The sequence below is a fragment of the Hipposideros armiger genome, unplaced genomic scaffold (assembly GCF_001890085.2).
Source record: "Hipposideros armiger isolate ML-2016 unplaced genomic scaffold, ASM189008v1 scaffold_361, whole genome shotgun sequence".
Classification (NCBI taxonomy): Eukaryota; Metazoa; Chordata; class Mammalia; order Chiroptera; family Hipposideridae; genus Hipposideros; species Hipposideros armiger.
Window position 1 is genome coordinate 1,993,247 of NW_017731711.1, and position 11,752 is coordinate 2,004,998.

At 33.3% G+C, this 11,752-nt stretch overlaps 1 protein-coding gene across 8 annotated transcripts in view; it reads right to left on the reverse strand.

Annotated features, from left to right (window-relative positions):
* Positions 1-11,752, reverse strand: part of HFM1 (helicase for meiosis 1) — an 89,472-nt gene that overhangs the window by 37,241 nt on the left and 40,479 nt on the right. For all 8 annotated transcript variants that reach the window (XM_019661769.1, XM_019661765.1, XM_019661764.1 and 5 more), the window contains 3 exons: positions 7,174-7,265; positions 5,687-5,793; positions 5,540-5,587 (listed from right to left, as the gene is read on the reverse strand). In XM_019661769.1, the coding sequence (XP_019517314.1) occupies positions 5,540-5,587; positions 5,687-5,793; positions 7,174-7,265 (247 nt within the window). The remainder of the gene's footprint in view (positions 1-5,539; positions 5,588-5,686; positions 5,794-7,173; positions 7,266-11,752) is intronic.

Here is an 11,752-nt window from a genome sequence, read left to right on the forward strand (position 1 = left end):
CAGAATTGTACATTTGGAACCTATGTAACTTTACTAACCATTGTCACCCCAATAAACTTTACTTAAAAAAAAAAAGAGGCATTAAAGTCAAAAGAAAAAAATAACTGAGGAAAAAAGAAACAAGCACTAATTATGCTAACTAAAAACATACAGTAAGAATAAGTCCAAACATATCAATAATTATAATAAATGTGAATGAGTTGAATTACTCAGTTAAAAGAATTCTGAGATTAGATAAACAGTGACAAAATCTAGCTTATGTTATCTATACAAGTTATATTTATAAAACAGCACTATGAAAACATTAAGAATAAAAAGATATACTAAGTAAACCTAGTAATATTAATATTAGACAAAATGGAATTGAAAGCAAAAAGCATTTGATAGGACAGTTAGTTGACTAACTAGCCTCCTTCCATCTGCAGCAGTGAAGACAAGACAGGACAAGAAAGGTAACATGGGCATATCAGCCAATTAGGCCTACAGTACTTAACAAATGTCTAAACATACAGTTTAAGTACAACTCCTTTTATGTACAATCCTACAAAGACAATTTCCTTATGACTTCTTCCTTTGTTTACTGCATGTATAACCCCTCCTAAACTTTTACAGTCATTCCCACAAGTCGCAGCTAATTACACAGTATGTCACTCTTCTGTTTACTGGGTACTTGTTCTCTTTTGTCTGCTTTTCCATATATACTGGTGGTATACACTATATTCCCTTCAACTACCTGACATTACATTTCTAGATTCATTATATAATCTTGCTATATTTTCCTCTTCCAGTATAATAAATTTCTTTCCTAATAAAACTCTAAATGAAATATGAGTGATGTCACTTTGAATAACATAATTAGCAAATTCTTAATGGCAAAATATACAACTTAGTGCCTAGGAAACACATCATTCATTTTTATTCATTTACAATTCACATAGAATAATCATAAAAGTTAACTATCTATTAAGCCACAAATAAAATCATACTAAATATAAAGCACATTCTCTAATTCCAATCCAATAAAATTAGAAATTAACAATTAAAGGATGACTTTTTAAAAAACTACTTTTAAATTTTAAGCCATGATTTTAAATAATTTTTACAGAGGAAATTAAAACTAAAATTATAAACTATTTAGAAAGAATAGAAACACATTTAGAAAATCTATAGAACAATGTCTAAGTGGTACTTACTAGAAAATTTGTAGTCTTAAAAACAAAATAAGTGGAGCAAATATACAATTAAAAAGAAGAAAGTGGAAGGAAGAAAACAAAGACAAAATCAGCTATTAATGAAATAAAAAATAGTAGAAAGCAAAAGATGAAACCTAAAATGAATAGAACTGTTAAACATAGTCAATACATAAAAATAAATGGCTTGAAAAAGATCAAAATGTAGAAACCTCTTGCAGACCTGATTAAGGAAAAGAAGAGGTGACACAAATAATGTCACAAATTAGAAAGGGACATTTTATATTCAGAAGAAGTTTTTAACATATTAGAGAATAAAATTTTATGCTATAAAATCTAACAAGTTGGATAAAATTAGTATCTCAAAAACATACAAATTAATAAAAATTCATTCAATAAAAGTTAGAAAACCTGTAAAGAACAAAGAACATAAAAGAAATTATAGAGAATCCCAACTTTCAGATCCAGTGACAGTGATGAACTAAAATGGGTTGCTGGCTCTGTACCTTGAACCCAAACCTATTTTTATAAATAAGTGAGAAGGAGGTTGATGGATCCAGAACCTAATTCAAAAAGTGTGAGAAATCCCCTAGTGGTGAAACACTGGAAACCTGACCACTAAGAACAGTAATAAAACAAGGATATTTGCTCTCTCTCAGAAACTAGAGAACAGTATATTAAAGGTTCTGTCTACAAGTTAAAATAAACTTGTAACTACTAGAGTTGTAACTACTAGAAATCAAGAGAATAACTGTTAGAAATCACTCTTTATAGATAATGTGATTGTCTATCCAGGAAATTCCAGCAAAACAACTGAACTACTAGTACTGTTAAGAGTTCAGTGAGCTAGCCAGATAAAACAACCAAATTCAATATACCATCAATATACCATTGATGATATAATGCAATGTGATTCAGTGTAAAAAAGGACTCTCCTCACAATATCAAACTCCATAAACTACTGAGAAATAAACCTATCAAGAAATATAAAACCTAAATAATGAATTATAAACTAACACAGAAAAACAAAGATTGAATAGATGGAGAGAGAGAGATCATATTCCTAGGTAGAAAGATTTCAGAATTATAAAAAGAATTCTTCCCCAAACTAATCTATAAAGCCAATTTCAACAAGACTTTTTATAGACCTTGATGAACTGATTCTAAAGTTCATAAAGATCTAAAGTTCATAATGATCATACGGAGAAAAACGCAGGAATAGCCAAAAACAGTTTTTAAAGAACAATAAGGAGGGACTTTCCCCAGATAATAAAACATGCAGCAACAGAATAGCAAGTAAAATAATGTGGTATTATCACAGCAACAAAACAGACTAAGTGTCCAGAATCAGACCTTTAGAAATTTAAGTTTATAAGAAGGTGGCAAAGAGAGAAAGACAAAATATTTATCAAACATTCCTATCTTTGGGGGACAAAATATAATTAAGTTTTTTACTCATACCATACATAAAAATTAACTTCAAATGCCTTACAAAAAGCCTACTTGTAAAAATAAAATGATTTTTTTAAAGTATTAGAAGAAATGATAAGTCCTATGATCTTAGGATACATGGCAGGGACTGCTTTGCCTACTCAACATTCATTCTCTCTTTCCTTCTTAATAGTAGGATACCAGTTTTAATCTAGGCTCATATCACCAAGACACTTCCCAATGTCCTTTGCACTTAAGTGTAGCCATGTAACTAGGTGCAAAAGTGTTATCTGGGATTTCCAAGAATTCTACTGAAAACAGAGAGGAAAAGCAAATGTAATGGCTGAAGCTCTAGCAGTAATTTTGGACAATGAAGTGACCTTGAAATAGAAGTCATGTGTGGAATGGCAGAACAGAAAGATAGGAACCCAAGTACTGATGACACCATGAAGCCACTGTACCTACCTTAGATTATCTACTTTGACTTGTCTATTCTGTGAGAGAAAAGTAGCTATCTTATTTAAGCTACTGTTAATTTATTTTATTGCTGTTTTATATAGTTGAACTTGATCTTAAATACAGGATATAAAAGACCTTCCTAACAAGACAAAACCTAGAAGTCACAAAGAAAAGATTAACATATATGATTTTACAGCAATTTAAAACTTCTATATAAAACCCAAAAATACGTGTATAGATATTCCCTCCTAATAATCAGGGATTTGTTAATTTTAAAATATAATTTTTTACTCATTACTTTGACAAAAGTTCAAAGATAGAAAACAAGTATTGGGAGGATGTATGGAAACAGTCACTCTTTTAACACTGTGGGTGGAAACTGTAAATCAGAAAAGCCTTTTCAAAGGCAATTTGGCATTATACATTAAATCTTTTAAGTATATAACTTTTTTACCCAGAAATCCTTGAAAAATATGGTGTAAAATACAAGAAAAGTTCATTTCAGCACCATTTATACTAGCAAAAATTTGTAAACCATCTAACTCTTCATCAACAAAAGAATGTTTAAAAATTATAATATATTTGTACTATAGAATACATTGCTATTAAATATACATTTTAATATAAATATAAAAATAAATAGGGATGACATGTGTACATACTGATATAGAATCATCTATATAGTATGAGCTTGCTTATATCATAGATATTACATATGTTTATTAGCACACTTGTATGTACTAAATAAATAGAAAGGAAATAGGAAGAATACACAGCAATCTACTGATAATCGTTACTTCCATGGAAGAAAGGGAGTCAAGGGAGACTACTTTTTGCTTTACAAGTTTTATTTTTGACTCTTTAAAAATGAACTCATGCCTTACTTATATAATATAATAACAAGAAACAAATGACTAAGAAAAGAAATCACTGATTTGGAAATATATCCTATGAGTTCATTGAAAAATACCAGTTAAAGAAAACTGAGCTAGTGCTGAAGATGAAAGACCTGGGAATTAAAGTTATAAAAAATAGCCTTAAAGTAAAAGGCAGAAACTTGAAGGATAAAAATTTTAAATTAAGAAGATTAACATCTGAAATTCAATAAAGTAACAGGGATATGAGGGAGACATGAAAGCGGTAACTATTAGCCATTATCACCCACCAAAAGACTATACATTTTGAATTAAGGAAGACCCCACACACATTCTCTATCCCTGGACAGCTCAAGTGGATGCATAAAGGTGGGAATAATAACAAGAAACTAAGTTATGATATGTATAAAAACAATTATAAAGCCACCAATTACAAAATTTAAATTAATCAAAAGAATGTATGACCCAACTTAAGGCAAAGTAAATGAAAGCATTAAAATTGCAAATAGAGAATTCTCAAGAAGATGCTCATGGAAGAACACTTTGATTTGACTGAATTGCAACAGAGTATATCAGAAAAAACATTGAGAGAATCAATGATTCTAGTTCTTGCTCAGTTCCCAGTATAGCTTATAATATAACCTTGGGCAAGTCACAACTTATCTGGGTATAACTTACTTCATTTGCAAAATGAGAGGAAAGGGTTATATGATCTCTAAGTTCTCTATGGCCTCTAAGGAATTGGAATTTCTAGAGAAATACAGCTAAGAAACAGAAGAGAACATTAACTTCTGTTGTCCAAGCTATAGATCGGCCTGATGAGTTGTATACAACAGTGAGAAGTTTGTTTCTGAGATATCAAGGTATTTAGGAGATAAAATTCATTGAGATGTGAGGAAGTATCCAAGAGAAAGAAATTCTTTGGCTAACTACCTTGAGCCACATAAAAAAAATCATTTTCACCTTAAATCACCTCATTTAATCAAAATGCTTACCTCTAAGATCTAAATATTCAGAAAACCAAGCACTTCGTTGGCATAGTGTATCATTGCATTTATGATTGTAAACTGAATAAAAGTCACTACAAGTTACAATGTAACCTGTTTACTCTTCCAATTACCACTCCTCTATACAAATTTTCCATTCCTGGCATAGTAGTCACCCCACTGTCATATATGCATTCATTTACTCATATTTTTGTTCTCCCAGAATGCCAATATCACTCAACAGGCATTTATTGCATGTGTTTTCATACTGTCCATTATTTTCATATGTATGGTTAGTCAAACTAACTCAAAAGCTCCTCATGATGAAAAGTATATCTTCTTTCGTATACTTTGCCTCAACAGAACACACTCAATAAATGTTTATTGATTAAAAATAATTTACGAATCATCTATTTTAAATAAAGTCTGAGAGTTTTTAGAAATTAATTTCACATCTACATCTTGACTCACTTAATATTCTTTTTCGTATTAAGGAAAACAAATTTAAAATAATATTAAAACTAAAAACAAAATCCTTCATAAATGTGAATCATGAACAGGTAGTCAATATTTTAATACATTTAACAACTATCTTTACCAATTTACTTTCATTTCTCTCGTTTTAATTCTTCCTCCCATTGGAAATCTGTAAATAAAAACACAAGTCAAAACTTTTATTATTGCTACTTATTTTAACCCAATAAAATCTTTTAAAAATTATTTAAAATACCTTTAATTTCTGTACCTGATAGTTATCCGATTTGGATCTTTGTTCAAATTATTTAGAGTTTTCTTTTCATTTATCCTTAATTGTACATCTAGGAATTCCTTGCAGCTGGCTATCATTGTGACCTATAAAATTTCAGCATTTATCCATTTAATTATGTCCATTCTTTACCTCTTTTCTCTCATGTGCTTTCTCTGTATTTATTTTTCATGCAGCCTTGGGACATCATAGTTTTATCACTTAGCATAATAGTAAAAAATTTGCTTTATACATTTTGCTTCTTTAGGGATTCATTCATTTGTTCATTTACTAACAAATGTCTACTAATACTTGTTATATGCCAGACATTGTGCTAGACACTGGGACTAAGATTGTACAGATTAATAAAATAAAATTTAAAATATTCTGCCTAGTGCGTACCACAGAATAAGCCCTCAATAAATGTAGCTCTCAGTAGTACTACTATTCCATTATTATTTACCCTTCTATAGTTTGTAAATCATTAGCTCTATTGAGGCTAACCTTGTAATAGAAAGAATGCTTTAGATATTAAGAAATTTGTATTCTAGAGCCCAGTTCTGCCAGATAACTCTGTGCTTTGGTTTCTCACATCTATAAAATAAAACTAATACCTGTTCTAATTCTCTTACACACTTGCTGAACTCAAAATCAGATGAGTTAATGTTAACACTAGGGATTTTCCACTCTTGATTTCTTCTTAGTTAATAATATTTACATGTAAATAAAGCCTACTTTTCATCACTTTTTGTGCAATTTTTAGTATAATCTTTTCAAAATAAATTTAGATATTTAAAATAAAAATTAAAGGTTTAAATTTGAGAATAAATATAAATATATTGTTTCATATTCATGTCCCCAATAAAGGGAGAAAACACCAATACAGTTGCCAAGTACCAACAACATCACTGGTTCTATTCACTGCTGTAACTGTAAAGTTGCTCCCACTTTTGATATCTTAGATCTTAGTATAACTTATTTTTACTCCCATTTTCTCCAGAATCAGTTCTTTATTCTGTTCTGTCACCAATACTATTCTATTTCTACTGTTATTGTTATTCTGTTTCAAAAGGTTTAGGGAACAGTTGCAAATATATGACACACTTGTTCCTCATTGTCCCTCACTCATGGCAGACTTTCCTAATATATCATGCCACATCATCTTGGGGTCTTTCTCAACATACTGCACTTGGTAGCCATTACCAAGGTAATTGGCATTATCATGTAAGTTGAAAGGCAGTTGCCATCCCTATTTTGTATGTATATAAATTTTCTTAGCCCTCATACAGAAATACAGCTGAAAATATATTAAGGATTAATATTTCATATCTCATGATTAAATATATATAAGGAGATATAAGCTCTATTAGAAATGCCTTCTTTTCTGCTCATTCATTCCTAAATTACATGAGATATACAAATTAGTTTTTTCCCCAATATCATTTTATACTGTGTGTATTTATTTTCTAGTTAAAATTTTAATTTACCAGATCCGATAAAGTTTCTTTTCCACTGATTGTACAAAATTTCTTCACTGTCTCAAATGTAATATAATACCAAGCCATCAATCTTCCTGTCTCTGTGGAAAAAGAAGGAAAAATGAACATTCACCCCATCAGCTGAAACAACTAACTTTTTCAGCGGTTTAACAAACATTTTAACATCTATTCTGTGTCTATAATGACATCAGGTACATAAAATCTAGAAGTTACAGTCTCAGAGCTTATAGGTTGGCTAGAGAGATAACCACATGTGAAACAGTTAGACTAGAGAACAAAATCCAGTTAATAATAATATTTACATATACAAACTTAAATACAGAGGAAATTAAACCTAAGAGAATGTTCTGTGTGGGATGGCCTAGTAGAGATAATGGGTGTTCAGCAGGACTTAAAAGTTACTAATACACAATGGAATACTACTCTGCCATAAGAAAAGATGAAACAGTGCCATCTGCAACAATATGGATGGATCTTGAGATTACTATGCTAAGCGAAATAAGACAGAAAAAGTCGAGAACCATATGGTTTCACTGATATGTGGTATATAAAACTGAAAACAACAAAAGAACAAGACAAACAAATGAAGAAAGAAAAACTCATAGACACAGACAATAGTTTAGTGGTTACCAGAGGATAAGGGGTTGGGAGTGGGGGGTGGTAGATGATGGTAAAAGGGATCAAATATATGGTGATGGAAGGAGAACTGATTCTGGGTGGTGAACACAGAATGTGATGTATAGATGATGTATTACAGAATTGTTCACTTGAAACCTGTGTAACTTTACTAACCATTGTTACCCCAATAAACTTTAATTTTTTAAAAAAGTAACTAATATGCCTTGGCAGAAAGGAAATAAAGCCATTATGACCTCAGGGAAAATCAAGACTTGCTTATCAAAAGTTTAAAAGACTATCATTAGTCTTGAGAGATATGGCTTGATAGAGATTACAAATTTAGGTTAAATTGACTGCTTCAGATCCTTGCTTTACCACTTATTAGGTAAGCGATCATATGCAGGTTATTTTACCAGCTTATTAATGTAACATGGGAATAACAGAAGTACCTATCTCATATGTTTATTGTGAAGATTAAATACAATTAATACATGTAGAATACATAGCACAGTGTCAACATTAAATAAATGTTTCCTACTTTTATTATCAAAACATTATGTATGACAGATTACAGAGGCCGTGAAAGGAGCCTTGAAATGCTAGTAAAAGGGTTTAGATTTTGGATTTGATTAGTAAAATAACAGAGGACCACTTAAAATTCTTGAGCAATATTTTAATTAAATTGGAGCTTGAAAGTAAATTGTTTTAGAAATAGAACACTGAGTTGGTTGACGGTAAGGGGATGGGTAGAGTGGGGATAAGTACTTGATGAAGTGGAATTCATTTAAAAGGTTACTGTTTTCAATTATAAGTTGTCAAAAACATTACAAAGAATTTCAAGCCTTGTGAACACACACAGAAAACAGCTGGGAAGAGGAAACTGGCATACTGCTTTTCAAGAAAAGGGCTAACATTTATGTATGTATGTACTACAGGTTTTGCTGAAGAAGGGATGAATCTGATATTCCATCAGACTTAGATATTCCATGATACAGTAAACAGAACTAAGAATTAAGAATAGAGAAGTAGCCAGGCTGGCTTAAAAGCCACTTTCTAAATTAGCAGCCTGGGGAATATGTTCAGCCAAACTGTGGGTAATGCAGTGGTTCATAAAAGGGAGCTTCTGAGAGCAGTGTGTGAGATACCAAGAATATGGTTACCCAGGGAACTAATACATTAAACTGCAGGGTAAATTTAAAGATGCTCTTCTTATCCTAGGTTTATAAATTAATACAGGCTATCTCCTGCTAAAGAAAATGAAAGGTTTTGATAAAAGACTTTATACTTGCTGGCTTTTTAGTAAAGATAAAGATTTCTTAGGTAAGGTATAAAAATAACCAAGAAAGGAACCATGAAGGAAATGAGTCAAAGTAGAAGGAATGGGAAGAATTAAAAAAATATATGCAAGTGAAGAAATAAGGAGGCAACTTGCTGTCAATATACCTGTTGAATGAGGAATATTTTCACACTAGCAAATTCAGGATATTTCAAAGTAAAAGTCATAGTGCTGTGGGGTGGTGGTACAAGTAGAGGACATAAGAATACACTTCTCACATCTCCTACTGCAAAGAGTGTCTGACTGATGGCCCCAGCTGCTATCCTCTGAATCCATCACCATGTTCACACGTCTCATGAGATGCCCCAAACAAATGACTGAGCTTGGCAGGAATATTAAGGTAGGTCTATAAGACAAGGGACTCCGTGGAGGGGCAACTTTGACTTGAGGATTCCCCATCAGCTTTGCCAAATGATCTTCAGATTACAAATTCTCCTTCCGTCTTCCTTTCCCTCCTTCCCTCTCTTCCTCCTTCCTTCCTCCCCTCTCCTTTACCGAGGTAAGATCTGCAACCCAGTTTAATAACTTTGTCACCCTCTTATGGTTACTACCCATCTTCAGGATGTTAGCACTTCTTAAATTTGCACAAACTAAGACTTGGTCTTTTGAGTCCTTTTCCTAAACACATTACCAGGCAGAATAACTAAAAACCTCAACAAGAACATAAGTGTATGAACGAAAATACCTAGATACTTGAGTATTATGATCACAAATTTAAAAAGCAAAAACTATATGAAGCAGAATTAAAACATATGGACTAAGAGACTACACATGGAGTGGCCATTTTGATATTACCACAGTGGCTTCCATAAAGGGACTGTCTACTTATGGGGGGACATCGCCCCCAAGCCATCCAGCAGCTGCACCACATGCACATCTATCCCATCATCATCTTCATCCACTACAAGAGCACTAAACACATCAAGAAGCAGAGAGACCCCATCTACCTGAAGGACAAGGTGACTCAGAGGCAGTCCAATGAGCAACTTGAGATGGCTCAGAAGATCGAACGGGAATAAGTGGGTATTTCACAGGGGTCGTCCGGGGAGGAGCCCTTCAGGCATTTGCACTCAGGTCTTGGCAATGGTCAGTCAAGAACAAAATAAAGTCCTGTGGATTCCAGCCTGCTCACTGTAGAAGAACGCTGTGTTATGCAATGACTACAGCTGTCTGCCAGTGTCAATACCTGGCTCAACTCTTCAGTGTCTAAAAATATAATAGAAGTTTGTCTATATATAAGAGTGAAGGAAAAGAATCCATGAAGGAGGACTACAGAAGCACCTCCTTTGAGACACAGGGCCGCAAGTGAATGGGATCTGAGTCCAGCCCAGCAAACTGTCTTCCTCCCACACATGTGCTTTAAGACAAAACAAAAACCCAAAAGACTTCGATAAAGGGGTTCATCACCAACCTTTCTTTAGCTAGCTGATCAGAGATGCTGCAAAGAGAACTTTTCAAATCACAAGTTTACAAGCCTTATCTAAGTATTTGGTTGTTTATGTTTGCTTGAACGGCCCCATGTTGTCAGTGCCCAGGCCCTGTCCCTCTGTCAATCCCCTTGTGTTGCTCTGGTGTTTTGTTCCTGTTTGCAGGAAAACTCTGCACCTCACTGGGGCTGCTTTGCTTTAGAAGGTTGTTGGTGGGCCAGAGCTCTGACAAACTTTCTGCTCCTCAATGGCACCTTTCCTGTAAGGATATCATGACTGCAGATGCTTAGACATCTGTGGTGGCAGAATCAGTGCCTTTGTGGGGCAGTGTTTTCCCCTCCTGCACCCCTCCTGCACCAGGGAAGGCGACTTTGGCAGTCTTACAAACTCATCTCTCAGACTTTCCCTCCTGCCTTCCATGTCCTCTCATTTCTTGTGTATATCATTTCAGCATTCCATCTGGTCTGTCAGAGCCTCATGGGTTCATGATGACACAATTAGTTCCAGGCAGAGCCTTAAGCTAGGGCTGAGGCATGCCATTGGGTCCTCTTTAATTTCTGTAAATAGCAATGGTCTTTATCAATGCAGTGTTTGCACGGTAGTTCTTAAACTCTGTAGAGTGGGCAGGCACATCAGCTCTTCTGGGCAGATACGCCAGCTCTTTTGTATATGAAAACATTCATCTTTCAAACTTTGAGAATCTTCAGGAAGCATAATGATTAGTGTTGCCACTGTCAAAAATCTAAAAACAGTGTGATCTTTTAGTCTTGGCTATTGCACTCACAGCATGAACACTACTCTATTAGGACGTCTTTGTTCAAGTTTTTTATTTTTTGCACTTCTGATGCTGGATGTCTCTGACTGAAGATTTGATGTGGTTCCTCCCTAACTTGTGAGTCCTATTAATAAGTACTGTACTGGGCTCCATGTGAATGTCACTGGGATAGGACCTATATTTTAATACTATTCCTAACATTTCATTTTACTAGTAAGAAATCTTTGATTTCATTTTATTCTTTGTAATTCTAGACATTAGATTATCATTTAGCCACACGACATTTTAAAAAATGGGATATATTTTCTTGCTCAGTTGTTAAAAAAGAGACATGTTTCAGTCCTCAATGTTGCCCTTTGTTTTACAGGTACAAGCTTTCTAGTTCAGACAAGTAAGACAAGCTGTAGGCTG